Raw genomic sequence first — 23089 nt, 5'->3', positions numbered from 1 at the left:
GAATTACTCTTGTTCAGTGATGAGACTTGTCACCTCTTCTCTCAGCTGTATTAATGGTAAAGATGTGAGCAGGCTTGAAGCTGAAACATTGCAATAAATTGTTCAAGGTTTACCTCTGCTTTTGTTCTTATTGTTCCACAGATTATCCCAACCTTAATCCTTCAGATTAGATATTGTGGACGTTTTCAGGAGCTCTTCCAGGATCTGTTAGTTCTAGTATTCACTTTAAGGAACAAATAATTTGCTTTTGTCTCTTACAGGCATTTTTCTTATTAGGAACATATGTAAAAAGAATTTGTTTCTGCAATATCCTTTTTAATCATAGCTGCCAGGCACCTGTCAGTGTACAGATCAAGCTGAGTCTGCACGTTGGTTATCCAGCCTTCAGCCTGAAACCCTTTTTTGTACCTTTGTCTAAACACATGTATGCTGTGACAGAAATAGCCACAGAATATGAAAGTATCAATATACAGAAAAATCAATATAAAGTGTATTTTTTTCAGCAAAGAGGAGAACTAGAAGAGAAGAGGAAGGATGAAGGTGGGACAGCAACTATATATTTATGTGTAGTTCTTCAGGACCCCAGGATGGCCAAAGCCATCTTGTTCTAGTTCTTATTTTTCTGGTGCTTCAGAGTCCTCATGGTTCAATTTCTGCAGTCCCAGAACCAACCCCGTTCACTTCCCAAGCGTGTTACCCCCACCCTCCTGCCAACCCAGATCTTCACCGCTCCTCCCCACCTCCGCTTCCTCGCCTTGCTTCGGATCCTCACACCTCCCCTCCACCAGATTCCCCCAACACCTCTGCCTCCTGCTGTGCTCCAGATTTTCCTTGTAGCATTTTTAATTCCATCTCCCCAAATCCTTTGCCTGCAGTTTCTGACCTCTTTACACACTGCTGTGCTCAGATGAGCCTTCAGTCTCGCAGTGCTTCAGAGCCCCAGGCACCAACCTGGGCTATGGACATCCCAACGTTGCAGAGTGTCTAGCCTCTCCATAAAACGCCCCTGTCTGCTGGAAATCCCCTTGGAAACATCTTCTGTTTCCTCATTACCAGTTTTTACCAGCATATTGTTTGTGAAGCATCTTTGGTTTTTGAGCAGCAAAGATAACTGAACTGCGTCCCTTTGTGCAACTGGCATGTCCTCTGGGCAGCAGTCAGAGGACATGAAGCAGAGGATGGCATCAACTTCCCTTCATTTTTCCACAAAATATTAATGTGACGAGAAAACTTGAATATAATATAATACACAGAAATAGTCTAGCCTTCCCCTAAAAAAGGCAAGAATAGGGGAGTAGTAAATACAAGAAAGCAAACAGTACCGTCACGGGGATGAGGCTCTTTGTTAGGAAGAATATGGAGCAGCTCAGGAAGATCTGTACCTGCAGCATCTGTATTGACTGTGTGAAGCTGTGGTCTCACTGGACATCTTTGTGAGATGTGAAATTGGAGTCTCTGTCCTACTGCAGTGATGACAAATATCAGTGGGTTTATATTCCGTGTGTGTGTGCGTGTATATTGGTTCTATACGTATTAGTTTCCTGATGGCAAATGAAATCATGAATCACGGACCTATTTTCTAACGTATCTTAAACACAAAGATTATACAAGGGTCAATAAGGCTTCCTCTTCTTCACATGGAAAAGGTAGAGGGGTTCATACAGGAAAACATTCCAGGCTTCCTCGGAATATGAAGTTGAAACACGGAGAAGTTGGACTAAAGCCATAGCAATGGACTCTGTATAGCCATAATTTTCACAGCTGGTTTGAAACAAATTCCTTTACCTTCCTCTCTTTCTGTGATAAGACTCTTAGACTTCATTGTTAATAACTCAGTATTTGGAAAATATGTTTGTTTCTCACAATATTATGCCATCAGGACTTTGAAAAATAGTGTAAAAACCTAAGTTGCAGCTTTCTGCCCTCTACAGAAATGTGTTTCTTGATCCCTGTCTGGGAGAAGGATAGATCTTTTAGTAATACCTTTCTCTAAATAAGTTATATTGAGACATTTATTCATTTAAGTCAAATAATTAAGAATAGATACTACTCTCTTCTTGCCCTGCTCTTAACAGCTAAGAAATGCATTTATTGTAATTTATGCAGTTCAAGTTGCCATGTTTCTAGAGTCAGTTTTGCTCTGGATCTGTGAATCCATGAAAATGTCAGAGAACTTGGTTTGTCCAGTTCAGACTCTATAAGTGAAACTGGGAGAAGGTTTCATGGCTTTCAAAAGGATGAAGGCTGTGTCTGTGTGTCTGTAGAAATGTTTACATGTATACTTTCAAAATGTGTTTGTGAATGTTATTTACGTCTCTTGCGAAACTGTTTAGGGAAATTGGAAACATGCAATGGAAGACAGCTTTGAGAAACCTCAGAGCTAAATGCTTTTAAAAATAGAATTTGCCTGATGTTAACAAATAGAAAATACTATTTCTACCTAAATTTATTGACTTTGGTGTCGAAATGTGAGAAATCTGTTTGGTGTCTAGATATATGAGATCATATGGAGAATGATCTTATTTTGGCAAGAAATGAAGTACAGTAAGTAAAGGTATTACACAGTCCCCAGATCTTTAATGCTACTGTAAGACTGAATGACTTCACCTACTACTCTGATGGTAGGGCTGATGGTTATTTTGTTTGTCGTTGTGAACACAGGGCAGCACAACTATCTCTGCGCTGGGAGAAACGATTGCATTATCGACAAAATTCGGAGGAAAAACTGCCCAGCCTGCCGCTACCGGAAATGTCTTCAAGCTGGCATGAACCTCGAAGGTAACTCAAAACGTTCAATCCCTGTCTTATTTTTGAGTCCTAGGCATTAAAGGTCATGCTGCTTCTGAAGCTAAAGCAGTTATTTGAGTAGCACTTTAATATGTTAAAAGTAATTACTGCACGTTGTGGCATGTATGAGCATTTTAGTGAAAGCAAGATACTTTTTTACACTAAAATTTCTCCTGTACTTTCCTATCCATACTCAATGGCTTTGTCTCTCAGTATGTTCAGCAGAAGTGAGTCATACACACAAACCAGGGTTATCTTTTATTCCTGTCAGCACATATATCTTGTTGGTTTTTCACTGAATCTGAGGCAGCAGCAGTCTAGGAGAACTGCAGAGAAGTGTGACATCTGCCCATCCTTACCCAGGAGAGTGATCGGACGCTGAAACCACATTTGAGAGGGAAAAAAGCCCAGAGAGACAGGTCTCAAGTTGGAGTGGGGTTTACATCTTCACACTGAAGAAAAGGAAATTATTTTTGTTCATGCTGTGGATTCTTCTTAAATGTCTGTCAGAATCTCTCTAGAAAAGATAGGTTAAATAAATAAATTCAGTGTACCAGTACGTATTTGTTTTGTTTTCTGCTAAGTCCTGGATGGCTTATGGGAGACTGAGACCACATCAACTAGAGATTTAGCAGCAGCTGTAAAATGGCATAAAACATTTTTATTAGTGTCAGCTGTGTTTTTATGCTTGATATTTTTTCCTTGAACTGTAGAGATTAATACAGTACTCACTAGCATAGTTATCATGGTGATACTTGAATAATCAAACTTGTCAGATAAAATAAAAATGTCAAAAATGTATTTGTCAGATACAGATATGAACGGAGTTTCGTTTCAGTCAGTGATAATACATTTTACCAAAGGATAAGTGGTGAATTATGTTAAAGAGGCAGATGATACACGTGTTGGGAGTCCATGATAGCACGTCCTTTCTTCTGCTGCTGCTTCCAGCCTCTCTCAGGAGGACAAGTCACCAAGTTTTCTGCCCTGCAGGTGGCTCTACGTGCCCCTTCCTTCAGAGCAAAGGGGAAAAACCCAACGGTCTGAAACGCTTCCCCTTCTGTGAGGTGCTTCTGAGTACATCCCATACTTCAGGGCAGAGATTTGGGGTTGTTGCTGGTCAGTTCGTGAGGCGTTACTGTGATATAGGTGGAGGGTACATCACTTAACAGACAAAAATCTACAATGGTGGGTTCTAAAATAAGTCATTAAAGGAAGAGTGTCTCCCGTGAGCTAGATTGAGCTTGTTGGACACTCCCAGTTGGCTGAGCCTTGCAACTTCAGGGATAATATAATAGCAGGGTAGTCCACCTGCCTACTCCTAGGGTCCAAGGTGGGAAGTTGCAGTGCCCCACTGGGGCTGGTGTGACCAGTAGCAAGTAGAGTTAAGAGCAAAGCCTAAAGAAAGTTTAGAGTAATGCAAAAAAACATCATTTTCATTTTGAGGTGGAAAAGAATGCATTTTGGTTTAAGACTTGTTTCTATTTTTTCTCTCCATAGTTGTTTTCAAAATACATACGCTGTATGCATATATTTATCTATATGAATAAACCACCTTATTATGTATATTACTCTAACAGTAAGCCTTTCCATTCCTGCATCAATTTACGTGAACTCTAGACACTGACACAGCTATCTCAGGCTCTAGGACGTGTCACGTGAGTTGCCTTTCTGCACCAAAGAAAATTAAAATCGAATTACATCTGATATTTGCCACTTCTCCGCATGTAGTTTGGAGCCCTTCCAACTGTAATTTGCCTGAACTTTGTCACAGAGAGTCCTAGAGAATAGTGATTTTTGGAGGATGGGTATTGTTATACAAGTTGTTAGAAAAGGCAGGGGTGAAGTTTTTACGATTGAGAAGGAAAAGAGACCTAGAAACTTAAGTAATGCAAAAATGGAAGAAGCCAGGTTAGTGTGAAACAGGGGAACCCAACCATGGAAACAATGGTTTGTCGGACAGACCTGAACAGATGGTGAATTGGTCATACAGGAGAAGGCATCGAAAAGAAGACTGGGAGGCAGCATACAGTGCAGAAGACACATTTAGAAAGTTCCTTTTACCTTGGCTATTTTAGGGTCACAGTTCAGGAATTACTCTTGTTTAAAAGGTAATTAAATTTGCATACTTTTTAGACAGTAATTTCTTTGTGAAAAGTCGTCAGATGTATACTCAGTGCGTAAATAATGGTTATAAGCAAATTAGTTAATGAGTGGCAAGAAATCAGAGTATCTTAGGACGTCAGTCTGAAGACCCCTTTCACTCAGCCTTACCTGTTGGTAGACTTCTTCCATGAGCCTGTCCAGCCACGTTTTTAATATCTCTGGGTTTATAATACCCACAGTGGATTTCCCCGATAGGAATTGAGTAGAAGAGTAACTTATTTTGAAATAAATACCTAAAATCTACCATGCAGTAATTTATTTCTTACCTGCTGTTGTGCAGAGACAGAAGCTTCTCCATGTACACATTACCTGATAATTTTCTACCTTTGGCCTTACTTGTCACCCTTTTCTAGAACTTTCCTGTTTCTATTAGTCCCTGCTGATGGCAGGGGGGTTGGAACTGGATGATCTTTAAGGTCCCTTCCAACCCAAACCATTCTATGATTCTATTGGATGTCTTTTTGGGGGTAGGGGACTGGAAAACCACGCAGCTATCAAGCTGCAGGTACCAGAGATTTATACAGTAGAATAAGAACATTTTGTAGTGCAGCCTTTATTTCTTTGCATTCCCATTTCCCTTTGATCAATAATTGCCCCTCGGCACGCTTTGGCACCCTTTCTCTCTCTGATGTGTTTGAGGAACAGATTTATTGTTAGGTTTTATGCCCGTAAAAAGTCCTCTCATAATTTGTTGGCCTTTCATAACTGCACTTTATCGTTAAACTGTTCAGAATTTATGGGGTTTTTTCCTGCCATCTTCATTTTGAATTTATTTCAGTTTTTTGAAGGATCTCTTCCTCTTCCTAATGCCATCCCTTGCCCGGCTCTGTACCTGCGGTGGGTTTTGTCCCATTTTAGAAGGGAGGTGCTTGGTCTCCGTGTCTGTCTGGCAGTGGTGGTGGTGGTGGGAACATTCCATCGCCTCCCGGGACTCGGAGCTGCCCGCGTGGTTCAGGTGCACGGGCCATCTGCCCAGCGGGCAGGAAATGTGTGCAGTAAAATAGGAAACCTGTCAGCCTTGCTGGGTGCCAAACTGCAGGGGTTGGGGTTTTTGGGGGGGAGTTGTTTGTTTTTAACAGAAAATCTTGGATGCCTTTATTTCCATGCTGAGTTTATCTGTATGGATTCTCTTCTGTAATTTGCCTTAAGGAGCTGGTTGTAAATTTGTGGTATTTTTATATTTGAAAATAAATAGTAAAGAAATACATTATCCCAACCTTCTTTTCTTTTCCTTTTTTTTTTTTTTTTTAGTGAATTACAACAATATATCTAAGCCAGGTCTAGCAGCATAGACTAATAAAAATTCTTGCATAATACTTTGTCTTATCAGATATAGTTCTTCTGATTATAAATAGTTCTTCTGATTATAATTTTACCAGACTTTCTGGGCTGGAAATACTCCATACCAGGTGTCTGCATTAAGCTGAAGGTGTGTGCATGTAAATTTAAGTCAAAGCAGTTCGTTTGCTTTTGAGAACAAGAATAATGGGGCAGAGAATGCCAGAATGTTGAAAGGGTTTTGGAGCAGCCATTTCAAAATTCAGATGAGAATAACAAGAAGCTCTTTGCTCCAAGGAAAGAACTGTTACTATTCCCCCGTGAGAGTCTTGGCAAGTGTGACCAGTGTATAAGCCTTTGGGAAAATGCAGTTTATCCAAGGTCTGTAGGGAATTTGTTATCTTTAGCAGTTAGCTTCTGAAGTCTCTGTCCAAACCAGTGGGAGAAACACGGTCAGAAGGGGGATTTTTCATGCCGTTAAGCTACAGAGTCGGTGCCTTTCTGATGAATAGAGATTCTGAATAGGTCAGTCGAAACTTTGAATGTGAAACCACGTTACGTGATGCTTTTATGTGCTACTGATTTATCTGCGAAGTTCCAGAACAGAAATCAATTAATTAATGAAGACACAGGAAGAGAACGGGGTTTCATTTTGGTCTCGGTTAAATAGCACGTTCGGTGCAGCAGACAACGTCCAGGAGAGCTGAAAGCCAAGCAGGAGACTCCATTATTGACAATATGCTAATAAAATTGTTGCTCCAACTTTTTGTAGTTTACAGTTAACATCTCTGTGTGATGTTTTATTTATTTGGCGAATGAGTTTTATGGTTTAATTACACAGCAATGATTTATGTGCAAGAGAGCTGGCAAGAGAAAAATCTCCTCCTGCCCAGCACTTGCAAAAAAATGTTTTCCCTGGCTCGAGAGATCGACTAACTTCTTACCCATTAAATGTATTTTTTCCTTTCTTCTCTATGTTTTCTATACTTAATATTTTAAGGAACTTAGAAAGTGTGCAGTCCTGCAAATATTTCCAGACAGGTGTCATGCTGTCACATGAAGTTCCACTGAAATTTCGCATGTAACAGCAATTTGTAGGGTCAGGCCTGGGATTTGTGCTACCTGCAGACGTGGTTTAACATTTTGAAACACAAACATAAATGTGACTTTCATTAAAACATAAAATAAACTTATTTTCACGGGAAGCTTAATTAGAATTGTAGTGAAATTATTTACAGGTTGATGAAAAAAAAAAAAGCTTCAGAAGTTTCAGCTGCCTGATCTGCAACTGCGGGAAAGCAAAAGCAGCATTTCCTCTCTCAGACTGTTATTGCCGCGTGGTCACTTTCCATTACCTAACCTGTAACTTACCAACACTTTCCCAGCTCGAAAAACAAAGAAGAAGATAAAAGGAATTCAGCAGACTAGCATACCGGGAACGCGAGATGCTTCTGAAAGCCCCGGGAACAAGAGCATCGTCCCCGCCTCGCTGCCGCAGCTGACGCCCACCCTGGTGTCGCTGCTGGAGGTGATCGAGCCGGAGGTGCTGTACTCGGGCTACGACAGCACCCTGCCCGACTCCAGCTGGCGCATCCTCTCCACGCTCAACATGCTGGGAGGGCGGCAAGTGGTGGCTGCAGTCAAGTGGGCAAAGGCAATACCAGGTAACAGGCAAATATCTTAATTACAGAATATTTATTGGTCTAAAAAAAAAAAATCTCTCTTTGCGTTTGCTCTCCTTCAAAGCTGTCAGCTCATAGAGAGGAAAAGCAGGAAAAACAGGTGCAAAGCTTTACTTACTAGGATTACAGTTAGGTCATTTTACTTTGAACCCTTTGACCATCAAGCTGTTAAAATTCATATTAAAATAGAGATTTGTTTCTAGAAGTACTACAGAGAGCTTTTTATTAGCTCTAGCTGCACCTCTTAGATAATTATTTCTTGACTATTTTTAGCAATGAGGTTCTCCTGACTTTTATGGGCTGGTGCTGCTGTGCTGGCTTATCTGGGTTTGTGTTCATGGATGGTTCTGTTTTACTACCCCTCACCGTATCTGTAGTTTTATCTTGACTGGGAAGAGGCATTTGAGCATGAGGGGAACTTGGGCTGTTCATTTTCTGTCAAGCACTGTAGCTGCATGATGGAACTGACTGTCACCTGGGGAGCGTGGAAGGTTGGTTGCTATTTTGGCTTCCACCTGAAGACAGAGTTAACAAATTGCCTTGCAAAGGAGATGATGTCATATCTCAGTCTTGGACATAACACATAGCATCCCATAGTATGTCTTTGGCAGAGGCCAGGGCCACAAGCAAAGCTGAAAATCTGTTAATTCCTGACAGAACAGAGCGGTGGTTTTCTCCCTTTCACTTCTAGGCAGGACTGTTAGCTGCCCCTTTTCAAAATCCCTGGCACAAACACTTCCATAGTGCACGTGTTGCCCAAGAATAACATCACATCCAGGTCTGCAAAAAAGAAAAATAAAAGAAAAAAGAAATTCGAGTTATAATGGTGTCTCTTTAGAGGCAGGGGAAATAAGGGGAGTAAATTAACAGTAGGAAAGAAAAGCTAGAAACTCAAATATATATATATCAGCAGAGATGTGAACAGAGAGATTGCTGTGTCAGTCAGGGCTTTTCTGCCATGGGGAATTACGCTGAATTAGCCAAGGTCTCCGTTAGGAAAAGTTCATATGCACACTCTCCTGGGACAGGTCCTTGGGAGACCATCTGCTGTTCACAAATACAAATTTAGAGACCATTTTTATAAACCAGTCCCATGTTCATAGTCTCTTCTGAACAGTTTCCCTAATTAGACAAACCCTTCAGGTTAGAACATATGCTCTTAATGAAAATGCCAGTCTTCTCTTTAATAATTATATTGGGAACTACTCTTAAATTTTTTTTAATTTTTTTTTTTGGTTGTTAAGGTGGTTCTTCATGAGTATTTAACTTGTATATACTTCTACTGGTTGTGCACCTTCAGACATACTAACAGTAAGCCAGCATTGGTTGCTAAACCCTTTAGTTGGGATTTCAAAATCACCTTTTCCTGAGGAGGGTTTGAGCGAAGATTTCAAGAGTTTTGAATTTAAAAAATACTGTTCTTTTTGGAAGATAACCAAACGAATTATAGTATGTATTGAATGTAATTGTTGTCTTTTGTAATCTATCTAACTGACTATCAGTTACCAATAAGCACATGCATATATTCTGATTTTTTTCATATATATATATACTGTGACTGGAGTCCTGTGGTTACAAACGCTTGATTTCTAAACGTGCCACATCTTGCCTAGACAAGGGATTCCTCAACGGGACGCTCAGTGTTTGAATGTAACCTCAGTAGCTGGAGAGTGGCGTTGGAATTTTGCACCCCTTTTAAAGTCTATTTTTTTTTTTTCATTCAACAAGAACTTTCTCATAAGAAAACTCTTATTATTTTAATTTCTTTTTTTCCTTCTTCTGCCAAAAATCTAATCTAAAAATACAGAAATACTTGACTGAATCTGATGATTGTTGTATGGCAAGAAATGTCATTCTTATTTCAGGTACAGTCATCACTGTTACAGAAATTTTGATTAAATCCACTATTAAAAGAGGTAACCTGCACTGGCCATCCAGAAGTTGTACTGATGATAAGGATGGTCCCTTTCCAAGTTATGGGATTTTTTTAATTATTTTTTTTCCTTTTTTTTTTGCCACCAGTACTGACACACCTCAATTCCTCCACTTTTATTTTTCCAGGTTTCCGCAATTTACATCTGGATGACCAAATGACTCTTCTGCAGTACTCGTGGATGTTCCTGATGGCTTTTGCTTTAGGCTGGAGATCATACAAACAATCAAATGGAAATCTCCTGTGCTTTGCACCAGATCTGATTATTAATGAGTAAGTAAGACAGACGTGAGTCACTTCCCAGGTTTCTTGGGGTGATCCGAGGCTCCTCCACGCAGTGCTTCTGGGTTTTGTGCTTGAGGAGTGAATCACTGGGTAGCAAATTCTTTCGGAGATCACAGATCAGTCTGTCATTTGCAACTTGTTTTTCTTTTAGCAGATTGCTTAGAGTTTTTTAAATAAGTCAAATGGAAGAAAGGTATTTTAGATGTTAAGTGTATTTATATAAAAAAAAAGTTTTAGTGGGAGGTGTTTGTACTGAGATGTTCCATGTTGTGACTGTTCCTGTTCCATTCATTATAATCATTCATTTGATCAGAGCCAACTCTGTTCAACCTAAAAATACATCTGGGATGGAGAGAAACGTTTGGCAAATTGCATAATGTTCTGTATGTTTATTGTATAGGAGTGATGGTGTGGTCCTGCACCAGTTTAACCTACTTCTTGGTTGGATAAACATTTATATCTGAGCCTGATTAAAATCTGGCTGAAAAGACAAGGTTACAGATGGAAAAACTTGTATGTTGTTTTTTTTTTTTTAACTTTGTTATCAATTTTCAAGAAAAATTGAACTTGCTAGAAGGTTCTGGGCATCTTTTTTCTTGCGCTATGCATCATTTTCCTCATATTTTTTGAATTCATGCAGTGATTTGGTGTTGTAGAGCAGTGAAAGAGGGGATGTAGGGCTGTTGGGGTGATGGGGGTAAGGCTCACTTTGACATGCAGTGGAGGTATACATTTTGCACAGACATGTGTATAGTTATTTTACATTCCGTGTGCTGTTTCAGAGGTGCAGTAGCAGATCAGGTGAGGTTGTGCCTTTCTGCCTCCAGTCTGGAGAGCAAATACTCCATCTCCCACCCTCTGCGGTTGGGATGTGTTCAGGAATTCGTCCCCATGACCTGTCACGCTCTCCTGCTGCCTTTGACTCTGAGGCCAATTCAGGGATTGTGTCCTTCAGCTCTTTTTTTTAAAAAGCAGTTTCTTCAGGCAAGTGGAAGAGTGTCTGCATAGTCTGGAACAAACTTCTCAAGTGCTCTTTGAGTCTTACAGTTCCCGAGGTGATAGCTGTGTTTGTAAAGCCTTTCAGGGCATTCGGGCTGTATTCTGAATTAGTTGCTGAAAATACCCTCTAGATGTAAATCTTTGAGGTTGCTGGCCAGTAATTAAAAACCTAGCTTACCCATCTGCAGATTGCAATTAATATGATGCTATCGCTGTGGATTTGCCATTTCTTTTTTCATTAAATGGTGCAGTCCATTTGTGGAGACTAAAGCTAATAAATAAGATTACACAGGGCCTTTGACACAGACAATCACAAAACGTTTTTAGCATCACAATTTCACTGACAATAATTGGAAAAGTGATGCAAGTAACAAAGTTATTATTCATGTCTCTGTTTTCTTGTCTTTAAAATGGAGGCAGTACCTTTGGCATGGTTTGAGGCAGTCGTGTTAGTGTTTCTGTTCCTGTTGTACTTCAGTATCAAATCCTTTCCCTGTTTAAAAAATATAATAATTGTTGCATTTTTCTATGAGATTAGCTGTTTACATTTCAGACTTATTTCTTTTCCATGTTTTTTTTTTCAATGTAAATATTTGTCCAGGCTTTTATAAACTATAATAATTTCTTTATAGTAATAATTTTTTTTAAAAAGGTGAGGAGCAGATGATGGGTGAGCACCTATCTGTGCACTTATGTTTATTAAAGTTCTTGGAATATGTCTCTAGAGTAAAATAGTCTCCATGTGGTGGAATTGAAATAATTGATATTGACACTAATAAGCATAAGAAGGTCTAATTTGTTTTAAGTCAGAGGTCTCCTGCTGTTTTATCAATGGGTCAAAACCACAGCGCTTTACAGCTGTGTCAGTGAAAACCTGCAAGGATAATCCTGTTATACTAAATATTAATTCTCAAATTCGCTCTAGTTACAGTTTTGGTACATAAATTGTTTCTCAAAATGACATTTGTTTTCAATAAAACTGAGAGAACTGCAATTTCTTTTCCAGTGTGCTACAGGTTCCCCATAAAACTCTCTCTGGTCGTAACTTTTTATGTACCATTCATCAATAAAATACAGCCACCTCTGAGTTCAGCGTGACACACACTGAATAATACATAAAACCACTGCAGGAGCTGTAAGAAGCTGATGAAGAGAGGTTCTGCAGGGAAAGCCAGAGGGGCAGTGCTGCTGGGGAGACATTGCTGGTGCTAGAATGTTGGGTAGGACGAGAGAGACATCGTGGCCACCAAGGAGAAAATTCCACTCCATGCAGTTCCCCGTGGGTGTCTGTGTCTGTAGCAGGATCAGGACCTGCATTTGGATTGTCTGCAGTGCAGGATCACGGTCACTTTTCCAGTTAACTGAAGCTGTCTGCATCTGATTTTTGGCTTCATGTTTGGTAGTTTCAGATTTCTGCGTGCAGATAAAGAGGTGGAAGTTGTTCAAACTTGTAATTTTTGAGAGCTGCAAATGACATTTCTACAGACCTGTTCTTTACATGAACATTTTTAATTTGTAACTAAGAATTTGTTCTGTCTTCGTATCTATTAATTGCAGTTTCAAAGCTTCATTTTAGTAGAGGACTAGAACGAAATTGTGTGTCTGCAGCCAAGCTGTGTTAGAACACAGTATCCAGGAGGTCTTACCTCTCTACAAACCACAACCTTTAGATTAATGATGTATTTGGTTTTTATTGAATGGAAATATAAACAAGTTGAGGAGTTGGCAAAAACCTCCAAGCCTCACGTGAGCCCCCCATGCAGACCTGTATCATTGCAGCCTTACAAAATAGTGACAAATATTCACGTGGATGGGTTTTCAGCTGTGTTGCATAATTTGAGTTTACACATCAAACAAAATTGTATGTATCCCAGTATGCTATAAGTCATAAACATCTCACTGTGTTTATGAAATTACACATACTCAAATCTCAATTATTAGGATTTTTAAAATATATTTAGCCTGCTTTTCACCCAAGAAATGCCTTTACTTTTGTAAATTATAAACAATAATTTTATAAATTACTTAGAAACAACCCTCAGAAGGGTCATAAGAAAAGTATAGGTGTTACTATGTACAGTGCAAATCAAGAAACAGAACAGAGAAGCATCTTACAATCACGTTATTTCTTTATATTCCTTTGTATCTGCATTACAGTCCTAAGCTCGAGCTGGTCTCAGAGCACTCTGTGCCACTGTTACCTGTATCTTGCAGCAGCACAGCTAGAGCTGTATTGGTGTTATTTGACTGGAAAGAAAATAACAAGCAATTCCATTTTTATAAGCAGTGTTTTGTCAGTTCTATCAGTTCCCTTATTCTCAGAATTTTTTCCGAACGTTCTTTTGTAACTAATTCTGGGGAGTCAGTATCATCTGTTTTTCAGAATACCAGCCTCTTGTTTACTGATTTTTATTCTTTTATAGACTTAGCTGAGCTAAATGACTCACAGCAGTGTTGAAAATCATCACATGCTTTTATCATCAACATGCATCCCACACAGAATGCACATGTACATCCCGTGTACGTTGCATGGGCTTTCACTGAGCCAGAACTCGGAGCTGATACCCAGCTCCTGTCTTCTTCTGAGGTACAAAAGCAGAGGAGTATTAGATACCTGTAGAACAAGAAGGTGACTCAAAATGACTAAAGCAGGATCACTTCAAACAGGATAAAATGCTGCTTGTCAGCTGTTTAAGTCTCAATTTATATGAATGGCAATAATTGCATCAGGATTGAACTGCCCCGTGTCCCTGGGGAGGTCCCTGCTGCTCCCCCCGCCTCAGCCCTGGCTCTGCCTCCTCCTGAGCTGTTGTGGAGCCCGGGCAACTGCCAGACCTTCAGCTTCCCAGGGGTCACCAGCCCTGGCTGTCACCAGAAAGACTCCACAGCGTCAGTACAGTTCTGTAGGTAGTTTCTGGTAAGAGGAAGTCATATCTGGTGTCATCGCTGAGTACAGTATCTATTAGAACTGGCTAAGTACAGCACCTAGTGTGAGTTCTGTGTCTGGTCTATGTGTGGGGAAGTGAATTCAGAGTTGCTGAATGCCCTCTGCAGGGAGGGGTCCCAGTGCACTGAGCAGGGGGCACAGAAGGAGCCCCCAAGCCCCTGCCCTTCGCATGGTCTGTGGTCCGTGACGTGACCCAGACCCTGGGGCAGCTCCCTCCTGATGTGCTCCAGGCAGGAGCTCTGCGGGGGGAATGCCTGGGACCGCTTCCCAGACCCTTTGCCGGCATTAAGGACTGTCCAGTGAATCAGCTGCCCTGTTGTCCTGGCACAGCCTGGGTCCGCTGCCCTCCAGGGCACAGTGCACTGGGATTCTCTGAAGGGAGCGGGGCCGGGTTTTACTCCTGGGTTTGAGGACTGCAATCAGCCTAGCCTTGGTATTGCCAAAAATCTACACGTCGTTTTATAGATTCACAGGATGTGATTGCATTTACAGCAGAGAGAAAGGAATGACAGGCTGACCCATTTCATAATGTTTATTTTAACCTTCTGCCCAGAAGTGGTAATAGTTTTACATGAGGAAAACTGCTGAGCCCTGTCACAGAGCGTGTTCAAATTACTCAATCTGAAATATGTAAGATGCCCTTTGATACAGCCCAGAGGGGTTAGGAGAAAATTTGCCAAAGAGCCAAATAGTGGCTTTGTGTCAAGTGCCCTGAGAAACATCCTACAACTGAACATCTCGCGCTTACTCCTATTTCGTGAGCTTACCTCGTGTGCACTTTGTGTTCTGGCTGTTCCTCCTCCATTAGTGAAGTCTAACGTCGTCTCAATAGCTTCTATTTCTTTCTGTCTTTCAAAACCCATCTGAGTTCCTGTTATTCTTCATTTTTTGCACCTTGGAAAGGTGCCTGTTTCTTCTTGTTTTCACTCAGGGTCTCTTACGGTGCTTGTGAGGGTTCATTGTGTAATTCTCTTGCAGGGCTAAGAAAGGGAGCACTGAAAAATGAGAGCAGCTTTGGAGGAACCGGTGCCGTTTGATAACCAAATCTTACTCTCAACTTACACTGGGATTCCATTTGGCCTGTGTCTTTGTTTAGGTTATAATACTGAATATGTGATGTCTTAGAAAAGGTGACACATCATTAACGAAAGATAAATTGTTGGCATCACTGTAGAGGGATTGTGTAGTCATTGCACTTGAAATGTACTATTTTACCTCTCTTTCTCTACACGAGTGTACATGGAACAGCATCAATCTCTCTTAGGCTCTTCAGAATTAATCTGTTCTTGTTCATTTCCCACCCAAAACTGCAGTTCTGTAGTGTCACAGGAACCAGCTATAAAAGCACATGTGAAGAGGCTTGTTGCTTTTGCTGAGGTACTAAATAAAAGGAGGAGTTCCTGTCTTGGTGCAGGGTTTCATTGAAATAGAAAAAATAAAAGGAGAAGAATATATGCTTGTCATTCTGATTCCAAGGAAGTGCTTTCCAAGATTTTCCTCTGGTTGTCGGTGTGTCTTTCCATTTATGGTTAGTAACCTTGGTATTACAGTGCCAAGGTAATGACATTTAATTGCAATATTAGGCATCACTTTAAGAACGTAAAAGGTTATCAGAAGTATAATGGCACTTTGGAAGAGAAGTTATGGCAAGTTGATGCTATCACTAGTGAGCAAATCTGTATTAAATTTAGGTGGACTTCTCACAGGTATTGAAAGGATTAGAGAAATCTCATCTCTGGTGTGGTATGCCATCATGTTCTTTAGACAGATGAAATGCTTTGGGACTGCCAGACTCAGAGAACTTTGTTACACGGTGACTGAACTTGATTTTTGTGTCAGGTTTGTGCTGACCTGTTGTGTTGGCTGTTGATAACAAAGCTGACTGATCAGTCCGTGGTAAAGACAGGCTTCCTTCATACCCCTGGGATTTCATACGCCGTGCTCCCCTCACGCTGCAGCGCTGCACCAGTGTTTGTGGTGGTGCCCGAGGCAATTGCCCCGAATGGGTTCACTGGAGAACACCAAAGATTGTTTTGCTGCAAGATGGATCATGTACCAGCTTGTCATCTGCCTCTGCAATCCCCACTGCTCTTGAGTGAAGTGTGGAAAAACCTAGATTTAGAATTTTTAGCTAGCTAGACCTGTAACTAATTTTTATACTCTTGTTTCTCAGGCAGAGGATGAATCTACCCTGCATGTATGAACAATGCAAGCATATGCTTATGGTTGCCCGAGAGCTGTCACGGCTTCAAGTCTCATACGAAGAGTATCTCTGCATGAAGACGTTGCTTCTCCTCTCTACAAGTACGTGACTGGTTAAATACCCATGCGAACAACCTAAGTTTAACTTGCCAGTAGTAGGGGTGTGCATGTCTAGTTTAATGTTGTGTTAGGTACCTGAGAGCAAATAAAAGTCAAAATGTTCCTTGACGCCTGACCGTACAGGGTTAGTGAAGGAAGTTCTGCTCAGACATTGTGACTTTGCAAGTCCAACAGAGGGGCCTAACTCAAAAGTGCCATTTGGAATTCTTCAAAAATATATAAATCACAGACTGGCTGAGGAGTTCAGGACCCAAAGAAACATGCAAAAGCTATGACTTTAGGAGCATAATGGGCTTTAAAAAAACAAGCAAACAAACCCAACAACAACAAAAACCAGAACAAACAAACCCAACAACAACAACAAAAACCAGAGCAAACAAACAAAACCAACAACAAAACAAACCACCACCTGTGAGGAAGTTCTGAACCAGTGAAGCAGTTTCCCCCCAAAAAAAGTTTTCAGACTCCCTCAGAACTTATTTTAAAATTGTTAAATACAACTGCAGCTTTTTGCATTTGCATCTAGAAAGTGCTGGTGGATCTGTGATGGATCGCATGATAGATTTATCTAAGGTACTACCTGATGGTGTTCATGTCTTCGATAGGATATGCTGCAGTAAAACAGGTCCCAGCTTAGTAAAATTCTGTGTCTGTGCTGCATCAATTGTCAGTGTCAAAATAGTCCTTTTTAGAGTGCACAGACATGCACCAATATGAACCTTGATGTGAAGAACACTTCCAGTGTTCTCTTCCCCCGTGTTCATACTCAGGGGTGCCCGGGGATGTCTGTCTGTGTGTGTGTGTATGTGTGTGTGTGTGTGTACCTGTCCTGTCCCCGGGCTGGTACCACCGTCCCCCAGGACTTTCCAGAGTCTTTGCTGCTTCTGCTTGACAGAAGATTATTTTTGGTTTAGTATAGAGACAGGTTTAAAGTATCAGTGAGAGCAGCAATGCATATTTTTAGAAGTTTAAACAGCTCATTACACCGAGGGCTCAGACATCCCTTATCTTTAATATTTCCAGCAAAGAACAGTGTTAATTCTTATAAACAAATGAGAACTTGGTGGCTCTGGGCTTTTCCAAGAAGAAGGCAGGAGAATCTTGTAACCCAGCTGCACACGCTGCGAAGCCCGAGGTGATGAGGACAGGAGAGGTGTCGGTGTCATCCGCTGCCACGAGCAGCTCCTCCTGCTCTGCTGGGATGGCACAGCCTCGCCTGCCGAGCCCAGAGCTGGGACAAGGGCTCTTTTCAGAGAAATCTTTGGGCTCCACACCGCCGTGGGCTTTGTAGGAACTTGAAACTTCCCAGAAACTGCAGATTTAAAGCAGTTTCTGAAATCTCTCCCGAAAATTCCTCAGGTGTTTTGGATGTGGTGTAGGCCAACTTTCCTTACAGGAATTGGAAATTTCCTTACAGGAATTTCCATGGCAGAATGGGGAAGAGGCTCACTCGTAGAATTGAGGCCGTTCACGAGTGAAGCGTGCCAGGCAGCAGCATTAACCAGCAGAAGGCCTCTGTGTTCTGTTTGCAGGGAAAGGCAATATGTTTCCACATTTCTTTTCGAGTACATACATTGTGTGAGTGGCACATGGTGGGACTGCAGGAAATGGAACAGCTGACATTTGTATGGCTTTGTAATCCGCAACTTCACAGTTTTAATTTGTGTTTATTGTGTTTCTGTATAAATTTTCCAAGAGAAGAAGAGGAGAAGGAGGAGTAAAACAGGAATCCCACGCGGGTCTAGACATGTAGCTCACAGACCTTTAGTATTTAAATTATTGAAGTTGACCTGTTGTCACCTCCTGTGTAGACAAGACAGACAAGATCCTTCACTAACACCTCACAGATGCTGACTGTGTAGTGAGGGTTGGATTTGTTTAAGGAAGGGAGTGTCCTTCAGTGGCCTCTTTCCTCCTCTCTTGCTTTCACTTGGTTTTGTCTCAGCTCTCTCTCTTCTGCTCTTTCCATTCACTTCACCAAGGTAATCAAAGGCTTCAAATCAAGCATCTTAAGGACCACTGGAGTCCATACGCTTGGTTTGTCCTGCTTTGTTTTCTAGTCCTTGGCCTTTAGAAGGACCATCCTAGTAGGAGAACATAAGCACAAGGCCTGAGCATGGATTTGAGTCTGAATATGGGCCTCAGTCCCCACACCTTGGGTTTCTCACCCACAGCTCCCCGTGTATCCAGTCCTATCTCAATGTCCCATCTCAATGTCCCATCTCTATTCCAAGAAGCTCTGCCCAGGAGCCGAGTCCTCCCCAGCTTGGGCAGTCAGTTTGTTGTCCAGTCTCTCTGTTCCTGCCTTGCCTGGACACGTTATTTGATCCATGTCAGGAGGGCTGGAACTAGATGATCTTTCAGGATCCTTTCTGAGCCAAGCCACCCTGTGATCTGTCCTCGCTCTTCCCTCAGCATACAGAATTTTTATGGAATCTTTCCAATGCCACGTTTCCCCAGACACTGAAGAGCTCCAGCCCTGGTGGTTCTTCATCAAGACACTTCCAGAGCTTAGTGTTGTTGCCCCCATAGTCCGGTTCCCTTCCCTCTGTTTCTTGTCGGGTTACCTTTGGGGTTTTTATTATTACTTTCATTTTGCCAGCAGTCCTGTGCTGTTTGTTCAGTGAACCATCTGTCTCAGGTTTTGCTCTTTCCTTGCGTCTCAGCCATCATTTCATTAAGTCCTCCTTCTTTCGGTCATTTCTGTGTAACTAATGCAAGAGAACTTATAAATAATGCCACAATTCATAGATGTGTAATGTCTTAAAGGTTTGTGTCCATGTTACAGTTCCTAAGGAAGGCCTGAAGAGCCAGTCTTTGTTTGAAGAAATCCGTATGACGTACATTAAAGAGCTGGGCAAGGCCATTGTGAAAAGAGAAGGGAACTCCAGCCAGAACTGGCAGCGGTTTTATCAACTGACTAAGCTGTTGGACTCTATGCATGATGTAAGTTCTTGAATGGATGCTGTAGGTGTTCCAGATAAGTGACTTGGGGGATATGACAGTAATCTCTATCCTGTTTTTTAATTGAAAGCGATGAATATCGGGGTGGGGGGGCAGGCGGTCGTGCTCCCCTGATGTCCAACTTAAGGCTGATGGAAGGAGGTGAACGTGGTGCTTTCAGGTTGCTGCCACAGTGGGCTCCACAGCCATTAATTTTATAATTGATATAATTTTCAATCTCTTTAGTTTTTAAAAATGCTGTTGCTTTAAAATGGAGGAACTTGGAAATGGTGAATGGTTTTGCAGTGGTAGCAGAGATGTGAAGTTTGAAACCAGTGTTGTCTCGGAGACTCAAACTACTCAAGAATCTATGGAATTGTTTGAAATTGCGTTAAAATTTTGCATCGGTGCTATTTTTAGTGTTAGTAGTGGTCTGATTTTGTGAGGAATTTCAGAATTTAGGCTGCTGCTTTTGCGGTATGTACTCTAAACCGTACATATGGTACAAAGGAGTCCAAGTGGTGTTTAAGCTGGATAAGGCAAGGGAAACTTTGAGACTTCAAGTTTTTTATTATTTCTTTTTCTTGCTGGTGTACCAAGCAGCTGGAAAGTTCGCATTAAACTCACCCACCTGAATGTTATCCATGTGCTAGAACGGGAACTGATAAAAAATACCTTCATTTTTGTGAAGACCTGGCACTGCCTGTGGATTTGGTTTATATCAGAATGCCATTTACAAGAGTTATTTGTGAAAATGAGGATGGCTGCGTGGCGAGGAGGATCTGAGCGGGGCGCGGGGCGTGGGCAGGGCAGCTGGGGAGGCAGGAGGAAGGAAGGATGTGGGTTAATAACGCTGCTCCGCGTGTTCGTGTGAAAGTCATTCTTTGCTTTATCATTTGTAGGTGGTTGAAAATCTTCTGAGCTTTTGCTTCCAGACATTTTTGGATAAATCCATGAGTATTGAGTTCCCAGAAATGTTGGCAGAAATCATCAGCAATCAGATACCAAAATATTCAAATGGAAATATCAAGAAGCTCTTATTTCATCAGAAGTGACTGCCTTAATACAAAGGGTTGCCTTAAGAAAACGTCAAATGATAGCTTTTTCTTTTTTTCTTTTCTTTTTTTGTAAAGAAAAAAACCTACCAGACTTGTTAATTTTGTCCTTGCAGCGGTGTTTCTTTTGTAATTATGCACTACATGTGGTTTACAGAGGGCCAAGATTTAGGCTATATAAGCAGCGGATTTCTCACATTTGGTAAAAAAAAAACAAAACTGGGGAGAAAGGAAAGGAAAATAAATCTTATTCATCAGAAATTATCTCTCTCCCCTCGTGCAACATCCATGGATGCATCAAAACCACCGGTGACAAGATCTGAGGCTGTGTTATGAACATTCTGCTAATTAATTTCTGCAGTTGGCTGGAGACAATTTTCTAGGCTTTTTTTTTTTTTTTTTTTTTTTTTTTTAAGCAAAGTGTTTTGGATTTTTTTTTTTTTTAAAGTTAAGGTAGCATTTTGGTTTATGCATGTAACCTGAAGAAAGTTTACAAGTGTATATCAGAAAAGGGAAGTTGTGCCTTTTATAGCTATTACTGTCTGGTTTTAGCAATTTCCTTTAACTTTATATACCGTGAACTTAGGCTTGTTCATTTTTTCTTACATAATTTTTTTGTAATACTTCAAGATGCCTATTGTACAGCTGGTTTTTTAAGGTGGGGCAGCTCGTAGCTTTCCTAAATGACCTCTAGACATTTAATCCTTGAGTATATTCGTGTGAAAATGGGTTGGGCTTTTCTAACCTGATAGCTTTCAACTGTCAAAGTGACCATAAAAATTTGGCATTTTTTAAGGGCCTGGGGGGGGGGGAGAAGACTCTCAAATCTAATTTAAATAGATGCGAATGAAGCCAATACTTTTGGTATATGCGCAAAATGTGTCGGATATGCAGATTCATAGAAAATTAACCCAGTCCTGACTGGATGTAAATGAGCAGGTTATTTTATATATTGAAAAAAAGAAAAAAAAAAAAGCCTGATTTTTTGCATATAATGCAACAGCCATAACTACAAGAGTCATGGGCTGCATTGATGCCAAGAAGATCAGTCCTGACTGCCCATCAGGAAAATTTTCAGGAAAATATGCATAGCTTAAGAAAAGTTTACTTCTGTGTGGAGAAACTCACATTTTCTATACACTTAAATCTCTCGTCAGTGTGTAAGTATCTCTGGAGAGATCCCACGGGCTGAGGAGGCAGACGTGTAATTACGCGCAGTGCTTTGGTTGTGTTCTCTTCCCTTGTATCGATTCTAGAGATCTCCTCTGCGGTGAGCTGTCGGCCGTGGCGGGGCGGCAGTCTGTCCTTCCCTCCCTCCCTCCCTCCCTCTGGACATACGGACTCCAGCCCCGGGGCGGTCTGAGACCCGTTGTCACATCTCCACCCGCCGCCGACCGGTTCATCCTCTTTCCTGGAGAGCGGGAAAGCGTCGCTACTGATGTCGTGGTCCTCGAGTCGTATGTCAAGCTCGCTGTCTTTGTGAGGCTGCATCCCTTCCAGATGGAATGACTAAGCGTGCCATAAAATTCCCATAGGTCTTGTGAATTTCTCCTTGTTGCCATCGATGACTCTCTTTTAAAACGTTTAGAAGCTGTAGTAGCCTTTTCTACGTGCACCTTAACAATTTTCTGTATCTCGAAATTTAAATATTTACTAAGCCACTCTAAAATTTGATTTTTACTCAAAGTGGCCAGATTATTTGTGTAATAGAAACGAGAAAGATCATCTGATAAAATACAAAACCTAATATATTTTTATATTTAGTTATAGTTTCAAATATGTATAATCGGTATATTCGCTGATCTGAGAAAAGAAGGGAAGGGCTACTGCAGCTTTAAAAGCAATTTATCAAATGATTGTAAAATAGCTTGTATAGTGTATAATAAGGATGATTTTTAGATGACAGATTGCTTTATCATGATACATGTAATTATATTTTTTGTAGGGGTCACAAATACGCTGAGTGGTCACCCGTACAAGGTGCGGATTGTCTGGGGGTAGCGCTGAAGGCATCGCTGTTCAGTATCCAAAGAAGTGCTCTGGTGGGGAAGGCAAACCCGTGTGTGCAGTGGGGTGTTTTGAGGGTGGGGTTTGGTTGTTTTTTTTTCTCAGATCACTGTGTTTGAAGCGCAGTTGGCAGTGCTGGGATGGAATGCTCCTATCTGTATGGTGGGTTACCATTCCCCATTCACCGCTAAATCCGACCTCCGCTGCAGAAAACGCGCGCGCAGCTGCCTGCGTGCGTCCACCTCGGAACCGACGGGGTTAATTTCATATACAGCCTCGCGTGTACCACAGCAAAAACCACTTGAAAAATTTGGCAATAATACGCATACAGGTACCAGCAATATGTAAATATCAAGCGTAGGTTGTTCACAACACACTAGTACGTTTCTATTGTTCAGCAAAAGCCTGTTTCCCAGTGAAAATAGGAAACTAAATTTTCATCCTTTCTTAAATCTCTTTTTGAATGTTATACCTATTAAAAAAAAAAAAAAAAAAAGATAATATATTCAGTACTTTGGAGTAAAATATCATCTTTAATAAAAAAAAAAATAATCATTCTCTTCTCTTTGATCTGTAAAAAATATGTACATTTTGTAACAGTTACGGTAAAATTCAGTATTTTGGTGATAACTTTCACCCCCAACTCAATGAAAACATTGACGCGGCCCGTCGGAGATACAGATAG

The 23089-nt window shown here is 41.1% G+C and overlaps 1 protein-coding gene across 1 annotated transcript in view; it reads left to right on the top strand.

Moving 5' to 3' along the window:
• NR3C1 (nuclear receptor subfamily 3 group C member 1) overlaps positions 1-21356 on the top strand; it is a 62434-nt gene extending 41078 nt beyond the window's left edge. Inside the window, exons 3-8 of the mRNA XM_010162524.2 lie at positions 2662-2778; positions 7617-7895; positions 9975-10119; positions 16251-16381; positions 19188-19345; positions 20245-21356. Coding sequence (XP_010160826.1) covers positions 2662-2778; positions 7617-7895; positions 9975-10119; positions 16251-16381; positions 19188-19345; positions 20245-20397 — 983 coding nt within the window. The 3' untranslated portion in view covers positions 20398-21356. The remainder of the gene's footprint in view (positions 1-2661; positions 2779-7616; positions 7896-9974; positions 10120-16250; positions 16382-19187; positions 19346-20244) is intronic.
• Positions 21357-23089: the final 1733 nt, after the last annotated feature.

The sequence above is a fragment of the Antrostomus carolinensis genome, unplaced genomic scaffold, assembly GCF_000700745.2.
Source record: "Antrostomus carolinensis isolate BGI_N321 unplaced genomic scaffold, ASM70074v2 scaffold2782, whole genome shotgun sequence".
Taxonomy (NCBI): domain Eukaryota; kingdom Metazoa; phylum Chordata; class Aves; order Caprimulgiformes; family Caprimulgidae; genus Antrostomus; species Antrostomus carolinensis.
This window is presented reverse-complemented; position numbering and strand designations above follow the sequence as displayed.